Source organism: Prunus persica, chromosome G7 (genome assembly GCF_000346465.2).
Source record: "Prunus persica cultivar Lovell chromosome G7, Prunus_persica_NCBIv2, whole genome shotgun sequence".
NCBI lineage: Eukaryota > Viridiplantae > Streptophyta > Magnoliopsida > Rosales > Rosaceae > Prunus > Prunus persica.
This window is the reverse complement of record NC_034015.1, coordinates 9,490,651-9,508,501: the sequence shown is the minus strand read 5'-3', so window position 1 is coordinate 9,508,501 and position 17,851 is coordinate 9,490,651. Positions and strand designations below refer to the sequence as shown.

Genomic DNA, 17,851 nt, shown 5'->3' with positions numbered 1-17,851 from the left:
AAATTTATTTTAGAATTAAAAAAAATAGTGGGTAGTTGTGTCCATAAAAATAGGATCCATTATCTACTTTTTCTTTTTCTTTTAATTTTTTTAAATATGAAAAAGTGTGAATTTACCATATTATCCTCATTTAATTAATCATTTGAATTCTTAATGTTTGCATTAACCAAGGGCATTTTCTGGTATTTTGAATGTTTCACCATTCTCTGCCTTTTGCTTTATATATATAGATAAAAAATAGGATCCATTATCTAATTTTTTTTTATTATTTTTTTTTAATATGAAAAAGTGTGAATTTACCACATGATCCTCATTTAATTAATAATTTCAATTCTTAATGTTTGCATTAATCAAGGGCATTTTATGGTATTTTGAATGTTTTACCATTCTCTGTGTTTTGCTTTATATATATAGATAATAACTAATTGTTAGTCCAAATTAATATTTCATGATGCCCCAAGTCCGAGTCTCACCTCCCCTGATTTTTTTTATTGTTAGAAACACCTCGGCTGTTAATAAACAATAATGAAGTACTTATTATGATTATTTGAAATTGAGATGTGACTTAAGTAAAAAAAATTTAATAGCAAGAAAACTTAACCGAATAAAAAAAAAAGAAGTTAACATGTGAAAATCTAATCCTTTGTAAGTTTGGGCTTATTTGACGCTAGGATTGAATTGGAAGACACGTTGAAGAATAAAGAAAACGAATTTTTAAATTATAAAAAATATGTGTCAATAGCCATAGACTAGCAAAAGAGATAAGAGCATCTACAATCATACTCCTTATTTTTTAGTTAAAATTTAGCTAAAAATACACAAAAGCTATTTTAGGAGCTCTCTATAAAATTTGAACTCCAATCATACTCCCTAGTTTATGGAGTCATAAATACTATAACTTTTTTTTAATTGGTCCATCTTTATAAAAATAATAATAATGATAATTAGCATTAATTAAAAGTTTAAAATACACATAAAACAAAACAGCATTAAATTATAGGGAGCCTCTGAGAGTCCTTTCTCTCTCCTCAGATTTAGGAGCTCCAAGAGATCTCCCTATTTTAGGAAGTGAATAGAGAACATGGTTGAAGTTGTATTTTTCTAATTCCTCTTTAAAATTTGTCGAAGAAGTTGGTTAGGAAGTCAATTGTGAATGCTCTAAGATTGGGGAGGAGAAGCTAACAGGTCTATGGATTGGCAAAGAATAATAGTTGTGTCAGCCGATGTGCGAGTTATCTTACCCATAATTAGAAGATAGTTGAATCCATTTGTAAAAGGTTGAATCGAAAAATTGATATTTGAGCAAGAGGTTGTATTTCAAGTAGTTAAGAGCACATACCCCTATAGAGGTATTGAGAGTGTGTGCTCGATTAAAAACTAGTGACGGATACAGGAAATTTTCCTCTTGGGGTTTCCTTGCCCTGCCTTATCCCTCTCAGAGGAACAGCTTGCCATGTGGCAGCTATAGTCAAAGGAAAGCATCCATGGAAATGATAGCCTTCCCTCGCTTTTATGCGTGTCCACCACTGCCTAAATTTGTTGCCAAAAAACTCCTAAACTTCTTAAGGGTAATAAATTGACGGTTTTATTAGAACTCCAAAAAAGTCATTCTACACTCTCAAAATACAATTTCTCTAATGTTTTTATAACATATAAGTGCATGATAACTTTTTTAGACCGCATATAATAGTTTCCTAATTTACTGTAATATTTTTATTTCAGGATTTTCTCTATTGCCTACCTTTGTCTTGCTCTTATTCCTCTACGAATATCTTCATTGTCCAAGCCCAAGCCCAAACCAACAAGAAGTTTTGACAATTTTCGTTTTCAAGTTCAGTCGCTACTTTCCTACCTAAATATCCTTATGGATTTTCTTTTTTGGTCGAAAATATCCATGGATTGAGAATGAAACCAAGAACTTCACATGCCACGTCCCAACAGTACAAAGTTGTCTCCTTAAAAGTTTAGTTCACTATATCAATAACCTAACCAAAAGGTTTGATATGGGGTTAATGGGATCCATCTTACCAATTTAATAAATAAATAAATAATAGAGTTAGGGTTTATAAGTTCTATTTGATTTAGCTTCGATTGCATATCGATTCATTGCAACTACATTTTTCAAACTTCAGATTGAATACAAAACAGAAGCATCCTTTAGAGTGGACACAAATATGAACCCATTCAAACAAAATTTGGATACTTTGATAACTCTATCAAATATGAACAAGTTTTCTCAATACAACAGAAATAAAATTGAGATCACTGACACAGGTGAGTCAATATGATACAAGAGGACCGCACATATACAAGTCTACTGATCGAAACGCTAAAGAAACAAAAGTTAAAATTAAAGGGGGTCTTCATGGAAAAGTAAGATGTTTCATGAAAGCGGATTAGCTTCTGGGACATCATCAAGGATGAAGGGGCCTAACTTACCCGTCCTAAATAAGGTAAGGAATTTCTTTGATACCATCAAGCGAGCTTCACACCCCTTATTGGGTATCTTTAGTGCCTTCTGCAGTGCTTCAAACTGCTGTTCTATAAGTACCTCCAAGTCACTCTCGTCTTCCATGTTGCCATTGAATTCTGACAGAGTCGAATACAGAGCACACTGCACTTCAGTTACAAGATCCTGAAAAGAAACATGAACAATACTAGTATTTTAAAAGGCAAACAAACATAACAAATTTTGGCCAAGTCACCAAGGATACTTATCTAAGCTGCACTTAAAAGTGTCAAAGAACTAAAAGTTAATTGCAAAATCACAAATTACACGTGTGGAAGGAAAATTAAAATGGCTAGTGTGAGAGTCGTAGTGGTTAGTGAACAAATAAATTAAAACATATTCTCAAGACTTAAATACATGCTCCAGATACAGAACCTAAAAATTACAAATTTAAAAGAAATCTCTTTGCTAATTATCACAAAGATAAGTAGGGAAATAGGATCTTATCATATTGTTGTCAGCAAACCGTTTACTTCAACCAACAATTTATTTCTCAATGACTGTCAAATATCTTTAGTACAGAAAACCTAATCTTCACTTTCCCTTTGAAAGATCATCGATGGGTTACTCATTATTTGCTGTAATCTGCAATATGCTTTCTCCAAGTAAAAGCATAGTCTTAGTGAAATTATTAAAAGGAAAAAGATAAAAACAAAAACTCATTATTATTTTCAGAAATTATACTAACTTCTCCTGTTAAGTGAGTAAGCATCAGAGGTTTGAAATAATCAGCAGTAAAAGTTGGAGTATAATCAAGCATTGTGGTGCATAAAGAAAAATATAAACACGCATATAGTAATTTCCGTTACCTCAACGTACAGCACATGAGACTTAGTTGGCAACTTCCTCCTACTAGGTCGAAGATTTTTAAGACTGTAGTCAACTTTTTCCTCTGCTTCATATTGAATCCCTTCCATTCTCCTATTATTTGAGTTCTTCCAGTGAAAAGGTGTCCCTCGTGTATTTAAAACTGCAAGCAAGTATTGAGAAATTCGATCCTCCCCTACAACCGAATCCTTAATAGATCCTGCACGATGAGGTTCAGTGAGATGCAGTACACTGACAAAAGTTACAAACATTTCCCCCTAAGTTTAATGATTCATCCCTATTTAAGATGTACGTGACAAATTTTCTTTTTTTTTCAATTGGAAGTTGGAATGCCAAAATTTGATAGTAAGCTAATCAGAATTCATTAAACATGGATCTTAAACTACACAGAGAGGTGGTCTGACCCTATCCTTAAATTTCCTAAATACTGGACCGTTCTCCATTGAAGCCAACAGCTAAAAGCCATTAAGCTATTAAAGTATGAATTCGATTTATACAATGAGAAGTGTACAGCCAAGCCTATAAGGAATCTGCACAGAGAATAAAGAAAATTGCCAACAAAGTTGAAACAGACAATTTTCAAAAGAGAGAAATTAAGGTGATTACCAAGCCAACAAAGTTGAAACAGCAAGTATTAAAGTTGCATACATATAAAGGACTACAATTCCTAGAGAAACTTTCTCCGTCATGCCATCCCAACAAATATAAGCCTAAAAAATTCAAAACACCTTTCAAATGCCACAGTAATAAGAAATTCCAGAGAATTTATCTGAGAACGGACAAACCTGCAAGAGCTAGCTTTAATCCTGTCTCTATGTCCGGGATACTTGGAACCAACACACCTGGAGTGTCAAGAACATATATGCTAGGCTGATGAGCAATCTGCACATAAACAATTCAAAAAAGTTAGGGAAAAAGGAAGACGATTTTCCATCATCAAATCAGCGAGATGAAGGAAACAGAGGAATAAAGAACTACAAAAGAAACAAACACTATGAACTAGCTAGATTATTTTTTCGTTTTCAAGATTAGAAGGGTCAAAAAGCGTTCTTTTTTAAGTATTCACCGGCTAGTCTGTATTTTCAATTCAGCATATAATGAATAGGAAAAAGAAAATCAATAACAAAAATGACTAACCTTGAATCCAGCAATGTCTTGAGTAACACCAGGTAATGGGCCCACTGTAGCTCGCTTCATCTTACCCTGCACTATGAAAGAACTCAAACACTGTCATTACTCAATGTGTAGTGCCTGAACTCCATGGATATTAATAATTGAAACACATTTCCACCAATATAGGATTCACAACAACCTCCTCTAACATGAAGAACTTACCGGGAAAGCGAGAAGATGCAATCCGATGAATATTATTGATTAGAGCTGATTTCCCAACATTAGGAACGCCAACCACCATAACAAGCAGAGTAGGTTCCCTCGAAATGGCTTCCTTCAGTTTATACTCCACCAGCTCAAGAAGCTTTGATAAACCAGTGCACATTTCAGGGTTTTGAACCCAAAATAAGAAATATCAAATTGGAAGGCAAAAACAAATACCTTTGAAACAGAGCTCTTGCTGTGTGCATTCATGGGAAGGCAATCTTGATTGGACGATTCGAAATACCGGGTCCATTTCTAAACAATTAAACCAATAATAACTTCAACTTCAACAAAGAAAATGATAAATACAACTACAAAAAACAATAAATTATATTAACATTACTTGCATGATATTGGGGTTGGCGAGGTCCTTTTTGTTGAGGGCAATTAGGGAACGTTTGGAGCGGAGCTGGGGCTGAAGGTCTTGGTTGGCGGAGGACAATGGAATGCGAGCGTCACGGACCTCAATGACGAAGTCGGCGAGCTTGAGCCGTTCGCGAATTGCGCGCGTGGCTGCAGCCATGTGGCCAGGGAACCAGTTGATGGCTCCACCTCCGGCGTTGAACCCCATCTCTCCCAACCCCATCATCCCCTTCTTCACCAAATTCTTTAACCCTAACCCCATTTCTCCCTCTGCTGCAACAAGCCCTGAACTCAGGTAGGCTTAGGGTTTAAGCGTGGTTTGCAGAAGGTTTCCTCTCCCGAATTAAGTTTTCATAAAAATAGTCAAAATTAACCCTTCACTTTCAATTTTTATAAAACATTTTAAAATAACCAAAAACTTACCTAAATAAACTTGGGAAATAGCCCTAGATGACACCCATTTCATAATTTTAATTAAAAATACCATCCCTTCCCAATTTTTGTACAACTATCACCTATAAATATAAAATTATTGTCCACTTATTGCTGATTTTTCACAAGTTCAGAAATTTTGGAGAGAAGAAGCTCACACAGCTCTCTCTCTCTCTCTCTCTCTCTCTGGCACAGCTCTCTTTCTCTTTGGTATCTGTCTATCACAGCTCTCTGTGTCTCTCTTGGCTCTCTCTATCTTGGCTCTCTCGCTCTTGGCTCTCTCTCTCTCTCTCTAGCACAACTCTCTGTCTCTCTCTTTGCTCTGTTTCTCATAGCGCAGCTGTCTCTCTCTAGCTTCGTTATGTCCCTTTCTCCCCTATTCGATCTCTTGCTCTCTGTTTGGAATCGCGAACCCCTCCCTTTAGCTATGTCTTCTGAATAGCTGCTTGCAACCTTGAAGCTCTAGTGGATTGCCGACCTCGAAAAGGTAGTGTTGATGGTTATTTTCTTAATATCAGTATTATGTGAAATGGGTTATAGTTTGATTGTTTGGGTTTGTGTTAAATTCGTTTTGGCTTTAATTTATTTGGGTTAGGTTTTGTTGAATATTCATGCTCATTCATCTGGGTTTGTACCAATTGCATTTAGATTGGTCTGGATATGTGAATCTTGAAACTTGGGATTTTCTATTTGATGTAGTAGATCTGTATAGTGTGATTCTGTTGTGTTCCTCTTATTTTACAGTCGTATTGCTGTTATATTGCCATTATATTGCCTATATATTGCTGTTATATTGTGGTTATATTGCTATTGTATTGTATGGTTATTGTGGTTATATTGTGTGAATGAAATGTTGTTTTGTCATGGTCAGAAATGGAGACAATTGTTATTCTCGTGTGCTACAATGGAAAATGGGTCACCTCGAAGAAGATGTGCAAATACGAAGGGGGTGACTCAAAAGGCTTAATAGTTCCACGTACCATCAAATTTGCTGAACTGTTGGACCGTGTGCATCAGATTGGTAATACAAACAGCAGGGAAGACAAGGTTTGCTTAAAATTTCTCAGTTTTGGTGGCCTCGAATGAGTGGAAGCACATAAAGATTGAGGACGATGATGATGTCAATTTTTTTATGAAGTACAATTCCGAGGTAACACCTTCAAAACTAGCTCCCTTACTCGTGAGTATAGAAGATAAAGGACTGACAAATGATGTAGTTCATAGTATGCATATCACGACAGATAGTAGTCGGATGGGTCATTCTTCAGTTTCCATTGTTGAAAGCAATGAAGTAACTTGGAATAATACAAATGTCACTGATTTGGGAGGTGAAGTAGGGACAGATTTTATGGATATGATTGATTTTAGCGAGGTGGAGGAGATGCATGGTGGTGATAATGGTACTGAAAGAAATGAAGTGTCAGTGTACTCTGCCCCTCCTAATTTGGGGTGCTTGAACACAGCTGCCCAGTTGCCAAAAATGCGTTTAGGAGGAGAATCTGAACCCACTCGTCAACATTATTGGAGTCAAATGGGTGAACAAAATCGGTATAATGCAGTCGGTGTAAATGATGAAGAAGCATATTTGGACAGCGGGTTTTCACGAAGCGATTGGAATCCGAAAATTACAGTTGGGCAAATTTTCTCTAGTAAGAATGCATTGTTGACGGAGTTACGGTTGACGGCATTAAGAGGCCACTTTGAATTTAAGGTGCAATTCTCTTGCACTAAGAGGTTGCTTGTGGTTTGTTGTCAACGTCCATGCCCATGGCTGGTCCGAGCATCGAGAATTGGAGAATACAGCTTCATGATTGTGAGGTGTACAACTGTCCATGAATGTGATTTGAGGTTCAAGCAACCGCAGCACTTGTAGCCACTTCACTTAAAAGGAAGTTGAAGGATTGTCGGACAATATACACACCAAGTGACATTATGAGAGATGTGAAACACAACTTTGGTTGCACCATCCATTATTCGAAAGCTTGGAAAGCAAGGGAGTTAGCTCTATTGTCCATTAGAGGATCAGCGGAGGAGGCATATTATATCCTTCCAGCTTATTGCTATGAATTGGAGCGTATGAATCCCGGCACAAAAACACACATCCGAACTGATGAGAACAATCACTTTGTGTATTTATTTATGGCGGTTGGCGCATATATTAGAGGGTTCTGTTCTTCCATGCGCCCAGTGATAGCCGTGGATGCCACTCATTTAAAATCCAAGTACAAGGGTGTTATGTTTGTAGCAAATGCATTCGATGGTAATCGAAATATATATCCTCTTGCTTTTGGGATCGGGGATTTGGAGACGGATGCATCATGGCATTGGTTTTTCACTAAACTTCATGAAGCCATTGGTGAGTGTCCCAATCTTGTTATTATTTCTGATCGCAATGTTAGCATAGAGAATGTGTGGAACAAAATTTTTCCAACTGCACAACATGGCATATGCTTTTATCATATGAAGGGGAACATGAAACGCACTTGCAAGTTGAAAAAGCGTGATCACATACTTATGCACTTTGAGAAGGCTGCGAAATCTTATTCCATTGCTGAATTTGATTGTCATTTTTGCAAGATAAAGCGAAAGGAACATGTTGCTCAATATCTTGAAGACGCAAGGTTACATAAGTGGTCTAGAGCTCACATGGATGGACGCCGCTACAATGTAATGACAACAAATATTGCGGAGTCAATCAACTCAGTCCTTAGGTTTGCAAGAATGCTGCCAGTGGTTCATTTGATAGGGGAAATTGTTAATCTCCTTGTGAAATAGTTCACTGAACGTCGTTAGTTGGCTTTGAATTGCACAACAACATTGTGCCCCAATTTTGGAGAGAAGAAGTTGAGGAACAGGTTGGAGGATGCGGCAAGGATGAATGTGGTTAAAGTTAATAATGCACAGTATAATGTTTTGGACGGTGATATGGACGGCCTCGTAGATTTGACGAACAACAGTTGTAGTTGTAGAAAGTTTCAGCTTGAGCAGCTACCTTGCAAGCATGTAGTTGCAGTTTGCCGCTTCTTGAAAGTAAGTGTATACGCAAAGGCTTCTCGGTATTACACTCGGAAAACCTGGATGGATGCTTATTCGGATAGCATCTACCCGGTACAACCTCACGGAATGTGGGATACTCCTGAAGATGTTCGAAGTCGAGTTGTGCTGCCTCCCATGGCAAGGGTCATGCCAGGCAGACGAAAGAAGTTAAGAATTCCCTCGCAAGGAGAGGGCACCATTAGAAGAAAGTGCTCAAGGTGCGGTTTCGCAGGGCACAATAAAAGCACCTGTAAAAACAATATTCCATTGCGCAATGTATCTTAGACAATATGATTTGTGTTGCTTTAGTAGGTCATGTAAACTCTACTTTTATTTGTGGTGGGTTTCGTGTTATGTTGAATGGGAATTCTTTTAAATTTGCATTATTTGGGTTGCATTGCTACAGCATGCTGTATTGCTGACAGATTGCTATTATATTGACCTTTTATTGTACTGGTATTGCTTCCAGATTGCTATTATAATTTGAGTGCGAAATTAAAGGGACTGGAATGTAATTCCAAATGGATCCAAAACATTAAAGTGCTTAGAATTCCTATATTACACAGTTACTGTGATACTCCGACTATACCTTCTTTTTTTATTACAAATTCGGCCGATGCATAGGCCAGATGTGGGGCAAATACAAGGTGAAATGTCTTGTGTGTTTGACTACATATACTTGTTGAAGGAGCATTACGAATGTCAACCTCAATAGATTGCTCATGTCTTGCCAAGAACACTCTTGAATTTATGCAATGTGCCCAAGCCAGTCCCAAAGCTGGACTCACCCGTCTGCCTGATGTGTCCAGGGACTCCAAGTTTCCCAACCTCACCCCATTCACTCCATCATGTGGCCCAATAAAATCCACCACTTGGTTGGTGACAACCACCGCCAACCCAAACTTATTTGCTAAACTCTTCAATGTCCCAGATATGTTGAAGAACATTTCAGACCGCCGTTTCAAATCTGCCGGTGTTGTCTGATACTGTGATCGGAACAATGCAGCAATGGAATCAATGACAATGAGTTTCACAGGTAGGTGGGTGTGATCAATGGCAATAAATGCTTCTATGTCTCCAAGGACATGGATGAGTTCTTGAGCATCATGAACACCATGAACATATATGTCTTCCAATGGCTCCAACCTTATTAAGTTGGGGTATGATGCATGATAAAGGTTGCCTAGTTGTTGCAATCGACGAAATGGGAAGCTGAATTCTGTAAATATGTAGACGGAGGAGCCCCCTAGTCCACCATGTGAGGGTGGGAGCTGAGCTCGTACCGTAAGTTGGAGACAAAGCTGCATCTTCCCAGAACCACTCTCCCTACTATTCTGTTATGAGTGCCGGGTATCCCCCCATCCGCCATACTACACAGTGCCGCCCAACGTTGGTCCTGAGAAAAAAAAGACATAAATAATAGAAAGAGCGCACGGTTAAGTTTGTGTAATTTAGGGGGGGATGTGATCGTGCTACAAGGCATGCATTATATATATAGAGAGTTCATTTTGAAGGTCTGTACTGTAGGCCATCTGTCTTTTAAGGGATGTATAATTCATCCTTTTTCCAGGTTGTAATTACTTTTTTGTTTATTTATTAGTATTTTTTTGGACCATATAATTTAAAACATATTCTGATGCAGTACGTCCTGTAATAGGATCATATTGTAACTCTATCACCACTCTATTGTATTGATATTGACATAATATTGCCACTATCCGCATGTTTATTGCATATTTATTGCTGCTATATCGCCACAGAACTGGAGACCGATAAACTGTATACGCACAAATACAAAATGAGGCTTCATCATTCCATAAAATCCTATTGCCAAACTTACATAATACAACAACAGGCCACCCCATCGTTACATAATACAAAAATACGCCACCTCATAGTTCCATTTCCCTACAAAATGAGGCTTCATCATTCCATAAAATCCTATTTCCAAACTTACATAATACAACAACAGGCCACCCCATCGTTACATAATACAAAAATACGCCACCTCATAGTTCCATTTCCCTACTGTTGACAAATTCGAAGTTGCATACTCTTCAATTGCGGTGACCGCGACCCATGAAATTCATGACCCCGGCCACAGTGATGTTGGCCCAGTTTCCTGCCGGATCCACAATTTTTGCAAATTTACGAAATAGTTCGAATCCCCTTTCCACTTGTTCTTGCTTCAACTTGGCCATTGCTTCTGATTCCTTGAATACCATAATTGCAGTGGCAGGGGCAATTTCAATTTTTTCTTTCATTCTCTTTATATGTAGGAGATGCATGCGCGCATGATAACGAGAGCGAATTGTGCGGTTTTTTATGACACCACATCTAGCTTGGCCTTCCACAATTTTTGAAACTATGTCTGCATGAAGATTTTTCCAAAACATGGTATTGCCTCGACATTGCTGTATGCCATGGACCAAGTCTGCAGGGAGTGAATTTAATGACTTGGCTTCTGTTTCAGTCTCCCCTCCTTCAGTAATTGAAAGCGTTGGGTTTGGTGTGAGGTTATGGTCCATGGTCTTTGATATTTATTGTTGCCTGGTCTACAACTTAATTGGAACAACAGGGGACTAAATGCGATGTGAGTGAAATCAGTGGGGAAGGTAATGGCTGTAAGCAGCAGTTAATGTGATGGAAGTTTTCTGAGGCAAACAGCTGGGTTGATTAATATAGGCAGGTTTTAATGACCAAACCAGTAAGTCAGAGAGTTATTGGCGGGAGGGATTAGGGGGAGTAATTGGCGGGAGGGATTGGCGGGAGTGTTAGGCGGGATAGTATTGGGCGGGATAGTATAGGCGGGAGTTATTACCCAGGTTGACTTTATGCCTTTTGTAATATATTTGTATGTTGGACGTTCCCAACTTGGTCATTTTCCCATTATGTATTTGAAATAAGGGAGTTGCCTATTTGCCTAATTCACCAACTCATTCGAATTGACCAATAATGGTTATTGTCTTATTTCTCATTTCAGCAATCTCAATTCGTTTCCATTTTGCCATTTTTCATATTTTCCTATTTTCCATGTGTCATCCAATTTTTCAATTTTTCATTATTTTTTCCTATTCCCTATTTTCCTATTGTGCAATTTCCTAAGTTTCCTTTTGTTCTATTTCCAGTTTTCCAATTTTTCAATGTTCCCATTTCCCCCCATTATGTACTTAAAAAAAGTTGCCTACTTTGCCTAATTCAGACAGTAATTAAAGTACTTCCGAGCTTCAATACATCGTCCTCAATACGAATCCGAGCTTCAATACATCGTCCTCATCATCGCATTTGAGGAAGGCCTTTTCTAATTCCAACAGGTTCACAATTTTATCGTTGGCAAAGTACTTCCGTTTCAATGAGCAGTTCTCATTAGTGGGAATCGGAATTAAGGGAAGGTTTCCAAACCTTAGCCCTGTCACGATACAAAATTGTTGCGCCGTGAATTGGATGACCTTATTGCCAACAATGAATTTGATCCCGTTCAGTTGGGAAACTATCTTGGGATCAGCTTTCCTGAGCAGCAAGCCGTGGACAATTGGAGAAGTCCACTTGAGGTCCTCAATCCGTAGGAGATGACCAAAACAACTCTGTTCAAACATTTGCAGCTGCTGTTCAGTGAATTTCTCCTTGATCGTAGTGATTGCGGTCTTCGTATGGGATAGCGACAATGCTTTCCCTTGGAACTTTTGTTCCTCTGCAATCATCAACTTCACTTGACCAACCATATTTCCCTGCATGCCAATATTATAAACAAACTTTCAGTCGGTTGCAATCTAGACAATAACAAGCAATAAACAATCACCACTTATCAACAGCCTATTATAGGATATGAAGTGAAAAAAAAAAACAACATATACATATCATAAACAAAACCCCAGCTATTTACAACTGACCTCCTCATTTAATGGCTCAAAGCCAAGTTTCAAGACACCCAGTACTCTACCACTCCTGCATAACCCTAATATCTAAACACACATCTCAACACACCATATAATCACACCATCTAATCATGAGACAGCTTCAGCTAGAATGGGATTGTGCGGTAGCACAAGCCTAATTGAGAACAATTCAACACTAACGATACAAATCTATCTGACTAGAAAGAGTTTTAAAAAACAACAAGACATCGGGAAACAATTGATTCACTTCAAGGTATAATGTAATGGAACATCCTATGAATTAGTGGCAACCACAATACTGACTCTACTATGGCCCTCCTTTCAAATGTAAGAAAATGAAATAAATTGGCACCATCCCTTCAGTTTTTTCTTAACAAAATATCAAAGATAAATTCATAAATAAAACATCAAAACTGTATAAAATGTTTGTAAGACATGTACAATTACAAAATTATAAGTTCTCCTCAGAAACAGAGTTCTCTAAGTATCCATACACAAACAAGAAAAGCAAAAGCTTAAACAGTTAGCTTATAGCAAAATCAATGTCCCCATTTCTCTAAACCACACCTGCTGGTGGTAGGTTCCCATCTTCACTCATTTTCCGCTTTCTTTTAAGCACACAATGATCAAGCACAAAACAGCAAACTTTTAAAGAACTCATATTACACCACATATGGTTCTAAACAAAACTCATCCATATCCAATATGCAAGCCCTAAACTTAGTAAACAGAGTTATAAAAAAATATGTCAAATTAACAAGCATTATTCTCAAACAGAAAGTATGATATGGTTGGGAGTTTACAAGTTCAAAATGATATACACAAGTTAATTGTCTTGCACTTTTGATATCATCTTCAACAAACAAAATAGATACCAATTAGACTTGTAAGAAGGTTAAATGCAATGGTCATAAAGACTCATACTAAGCCACCAAATACTAATCAATAACTGCTACAAAAACCATAATAAAACCATAATAAAACTAAAAATACAACAGCACTAAAATGCCAACACAACATCACTACATTAGCACTACACTAGCAAAAAAACACAATACGACAGCAATAGCAACAGCAACACAACAGCAGTGTAAGCATCAGTCCACAAAGAACAAACCCATTCACTGTTTGAAACAAGGAATCATCATACTAAGATCATTTCAGATAAACCCCAAAATCAATTTCGTTGAAACCCCTAAACCAATTTCAGAGAAACCCCTAAACCTTCAACCAATTTCGAACAAACCCCTAAACTAATTTCAGCGAAATCCCTAAACCTTCAACCAATTTCGAACAAACCCCTCAACCAATTTCAGAGAAATGCATAAACCCTAAACCAACTTCGGAGAAACCCTTAAAGTGTAAGAAAATGCCGATGAACAGTACCTGTCACTGGGAGAGGAAGAGAGAAGAGAGAGTCGGAGCTGAGGGATGAGAGATTGCGAGCTGAACGACCAGAGATTCAGAGCAAAGCCACGGGAGAGTGAAGAGAAACAGAGCCGAGAGAAGAGAGAGATCCGAGAGAAGAGAGAGAGCAAAACAGAGACAATAACATTTCAGCAAAAGTGATATGTGTGCAATAAGGGCACAATAAAAATATATTTATAGGTTATAGTTCCAAATTTTTTAAAAAAGGGTGGTATTTTCAGTTACAATTATAAAAATGGTGGCATTTAGGGCTATTTCCCAATAAACTTAAATGTCCTCATAAATAAAGACATCTTTGTAAGAGCAAGTCCAACAGGCAAGTCGAGCCCGAGGCTAGGGGGGAAAAAATGTCAGCGCGACGCCAGCTCTAACGGGAAGATGCCAAGTGTCATGCCCCCAGCCCTCCGATCAGCATATTCAAATCCAATTCAACGACTGGCATTTTTTGGGCAATAAAATTATGAAAAAAAATCGAATTTTTTTTTTAAAAATTCGAAAAAATTCATATTTTTTTTCTATAAATACCTATCAATACCCTTCACTTTCAACACCAATCCTCATACATTTCATTATACTTCTACTATTATTCACTCTTTACTCAACATTTTCCTCTTTTTCACCTTGTATTTTTATTTCATATTTTTATGACTTCTTCTATCGAAATCGGAGGGGCTTGGAGCACTATGGAAGATGTTTTCTTGTGTGAGGCTTGGCTCCAAATTTGTCATTGTCCCGTGTCCGACAATGAGATGAAATTTTTTCACATGTGGAAAAAAATTCATGCCGAATTTTGTTAAAAAATTCCGGGGTCTACTTGTACAAAGATGGCATTATCTAGTAGGTGGAAAATTCTCAATAAAGAGTTGGGAAAATAGAGAGATGCCCTAGCAAAAGCGATGGACAACTATAGAAGCGGGGAAAATCGTACTAACGAGGTAAGTATTTTATAATTTTTGTTTTATTAAGTTTAATCTCCTAATATATATATTTTATTAATATTGCTTGCATTTTCAATATTTTGTTAATATTTCTTGCATTTTAAATATTTTGTTCATATTTCTTGCAATATCAATATTTTGTATATATTTCTTGCATTTTAAATATTTTGTTCATATTTCTTGCATTTTCAATATTTTGTTAATATTTCTTGCATTTTCAATATGTTGTTAATATTTCTTGCATTTCCAATTGTTTCTTAATTTTCTTGCACTTCTAATTTATTTGTAAGGTTAATTGCATTTCCATTATTATTTTTTTTGTTACTTGCATATCCAATATATTTTGAATATTTATTGCATTTCCATTTTTTTGTTAAATAGATGATTCAAGCACAAATGTGGTTCGGTGCAACCGAGGGTGGCAAAAAAAGTTTCAACCATCATGAATGTTGGGAGGTGGTGAAATATTGCAAACGCTTCATAATTATTCCGACGGGTCCTGCCGTTGTGTTAAATGAGACGCCACTCCGTGATTCAATGACATCGGATTCACCTCTCGATTCCCCTATGAGTCAAGACTCACCCTCAAAAAGGAGCCGATGCCCATTGGCCGAAAGGCCGCGAAGGCAAAGAAAGCGGGTAATTCAAGCAATAATAATTTGAACCACCTCCCAACATTCATTCGAAATTTGAACTCAAATTTATATGAATTTTGAATTTTGAAATTCATCCGAAATTTGAACCAAATTTATCTGAATTTTGAATTTTGAAATTCATTCGAAATTTGAACCCAAAAATTTATCTGAAATTTGAATTTTGAAATTCATCCGAAATTTGAATCCAAAAATTTTATCCGGAAATTTTATCCGATTATGAATAGTCTTGACACATAGGAACCCGGAAACCTTATCTGAAAATATTATCCAAATTAATTATTTTCATTAAAAAAAAGTTGTGAAAAAACAAAAAAATGAATAGTAATTGCCCTTAGCCATGGCACTGGGTGGAAACACAAAATACTATTTGCAAGGGCAACCACTATTCACATGAATAGTGACTGCCATAGCTCCCCCCTTGCCATGGCCAAATGGGTGGAGTTGCTCTAAGATAAACTAACAGCATTGACAATATTTATAATTTATTTATTTGAGGAATTATTTTTTTGTAGAAATTAGAGCAAATAAGTTCTGCTAATTCGTACGGTGCTTTTTTTTATTATCTTTTTGACGTGAAATAAAAATGATACATCCATACATCCAACAATTCAAGAAAACCTGATTTCATTTCTAAGCATATGATTCGATTATGCCAAAGAGCCATGTTCTTCACATGCGCTTTCAAGTGTGAACTGAAGAATATAGCACCCAACCAGTGGCGGAGCCAGGATTTTATGTGTGGAGGAGCCAATATATTAGGGTTTAAGGTTGATTTCTTTCCCAGTGTTAAGCTTGTAAATAAATAAATAATCGATTATCTTTAATTTCCTATTTTCTTAAATGTACTTGTGAAAGAAAGATTTGATTTGTTTTTTTTTTTAATTAATTATGTTGGTAGAATCTAGGAGTAACTTTGCCATATTGCTAAGGAAATAGTCTTTTAGTTGGAGGGGGAAATGTAAATCCCTCTTTCTCTTTATTGTGGGGGGCCACAAGCATTAATTTAATATATATATATATTGTCCTAAGTTGTACAATGCAAAGCAATATATATACTATTTCAAAATTTTGGGAGGGCCAAGGCCTTTGCAGGCCTAAGCACACCTCCGCCCCTACACCCAACAACCATAGCAAATTAGAAGTAGACAACTTTTGTTTTTTCTTTAAGAACTTATTTGTCAACAAGATTAGCCTTTCTATGTCTGCACTGAAACGACTTAGAGAGTATGTCATCAAGAAGAGCAAGATGGGGTTTTGCAGTGCTTACAGTTGTAGATGTTTCCTTCAAGACTAATCGCAAACAGTCTTCACATGTCGTCACTCTACACCTCTAAACTTTCTTAACTTCTTTTCTGGCAGTTACAGAGGGAGGAGAATAGCAACAAAACCTTTCGATTCATACTGTGTTGGACACTCTCCTATTTTCTTCTCTCTTTTTTTGTCTGACTGACTTTCTTTTATTTATTTATGTGGGTTTTTGTTTTGAGGGCATTTGAGTCTATTTAAGTGAATTTTTGGCTATTTTTGAAAGTCTTTAAAAAACTGACATTTATGAAAGTGATGGGTTAGTTTTGGCTATTTTTGATAAAAACTCTCCCGAGTTTGGGTGTCATTTTAAATTTCATTATTATTATTATTATTTAGGCTAAAAGTCATTTTTTGTCCATGTAGTTTATCACTTTTACCATTAAAGTTCCTGCAAGCTAAATTTCAAGTAATTCAAGGACAATTCTCAATTTCTGCCAAATTAAGAGCACTTCCAACCATTTGTCATGGAAAATAGCAAGAGGTGGCAAGGGTTGTTACTATTCATGTGAATAGTGGCAGCCCTTGCAAAAGGCAAGGTGTGTTTCCACTCATTGCCATGGCAAATGGCAAATACTATTCACTTCTAATTTTTTTTAACTAAACAATTAATCTGGAGAAGATTTTCGGATAAGATTTTGGGTTCCCACGTGTCAATATTTATTATAAAATTCATATCTCATAGGCTTATTTACTGTAGTACCCCTTGAAACTTCGGTCAAATCTCACATTGCCCCCCAAAACTTAAAGTGGCCCCAATTACCCTGCTTGACCGTGGTTTTGTGACCCACTTTACCCCCTGACGTCAACTTCATCCAAAACTCTGTTAAAATTGATGATGTGGCAGGGGTGTTTAAGTAATTTTGTATACATGAGTTATTTTTATGATGATGTGCACTCCACATAAACAATAAACCAATCAAAAAATTCAAAAAAAATAAGAACAACAATAAAAATTCAAAAAGTCAAAAGAAAAAAGAAAAAGAAATGAAAAATTAAATTATTAGTAAGAAAAAAAGGCATTGCATCCCCTTTTGCCCGCAAGTTCCCACCTTACAGCCCCAACCTTCTCTCTCTACAACC

General features: G+C 36.7%; 3 protein-coding genes and 1 long non-coding RNA gene across 4 annotated transcripts; 2 read left to right on the top strand and 2 right to left on the bottom strand.

Moving 5' to 3' along the window:
- LOC18771835 (short integuments 2, mitochondrial) lies at positions 2,181-5,413 on the bottom strand. The gene is made up of 7 exons (XM_007204296.2): positions 5,058-5,413; positions 4,892-4,969; positions 4,673-4,814; positions 4,475-4,545; positions 4,123-4,219; positions 3,319-3,536; positions 2,181-2,635 (listed from the first exon to the last, which is right to left on the bottom strand). The coding sequence occupies exons 1-7, from the start codon at positions 5,337-5,339 to the stop codon at positions 2,384-2,386; spliced, it is 1,140 nt and encodes a 379-aa protein (XP_007204358.1). The 5' UTR covers positions 5,340-5,413; the 3' UTR covers positions 2,181-2,383.
- LOC109950479 lies at positions 5,812-6,464 on the top strand. The gene is made up of 2 exons (XR_002272740.1): positions 5,812-5,996; positions 6,381-6,464. It is a non-coding gene; the product is annotated as an uncharacterized LOC109950479 (long non-coding RNA).
- On the top strand, positions 6,990-8,830 carry LOC109950380. The gene is made up of 3 exons (XM_020568950.1): positions 6,990-7,253; positions 7,358-8,176; positions 8,303-8,830. Exons 1-3 carry the CDS (start codon positions 6,990-6,992, stop codon positions 8,828-8,830), a joined length of 1,611 nt encoding a protein of 536 aa, XP_020424539.1.
- LOC109950379 (DNA repair protein XRCC3 homolog) lies at positions 9,112-9,852 on the bottom strand. The gene has a single exon (XM_020568949.1). It carries the CDS (start codon positions 9,850-9,852, stop codon positions 9,112-9,114), a length of 741 nt encoding a protein of 246 aa, XP_020424538.1.

Coding starts and splice junctions, on each gene's coding strand:
- LOC18771835 (XM_007204296.2), bottom strand. CDS start 5,339: ATGGGGTTAGGGTTAAAGAATTTGGTGAAGAAGGGGATGATGGGGTTG. Junction 4,546..4,672: donor TGCATCTTCTCGCTTTCCCG/GTAAGTTCTTCA, acceptor GTTCTTTCATAG/TGCAGGGTAAGATGAAGCGA. Junction 2,636..3,318: donor CTCATGTGCTGTACGTTGAG/GTAACGGAAATT, acceptor GTTTCTTTTCAG/GATCTTGTAACTGAAGTGCA.
- LOC109950380 (XM_020568950.1), top strand. CDS start 6,990: ATGCGTTTAGGAGGAGAATCTGAACCCACTCGTCAACATTATTGGAGT. Junction 7,254..7,357: donor GCACTAAGAGGTTGCTTGTG/GTTTGTTGTCAA, acceptor ATGTGATTTGAG/GTTCAAGCAACCGCAGCACT. Junction 8,177..8,302: donor TGGATGGACGCCGCTACAAT/GTAATGACAACA, acceptor GAACGTCGTTAG/TTGGCTTTGAATTGCACAAC.
- LOC109950379 (XM_020568949.1), bottom strand. CDS start 9,852: ATGCAGCTTTGTCTCCAACTTACGGTACGAGCTCAGCTCCCACCCTCA.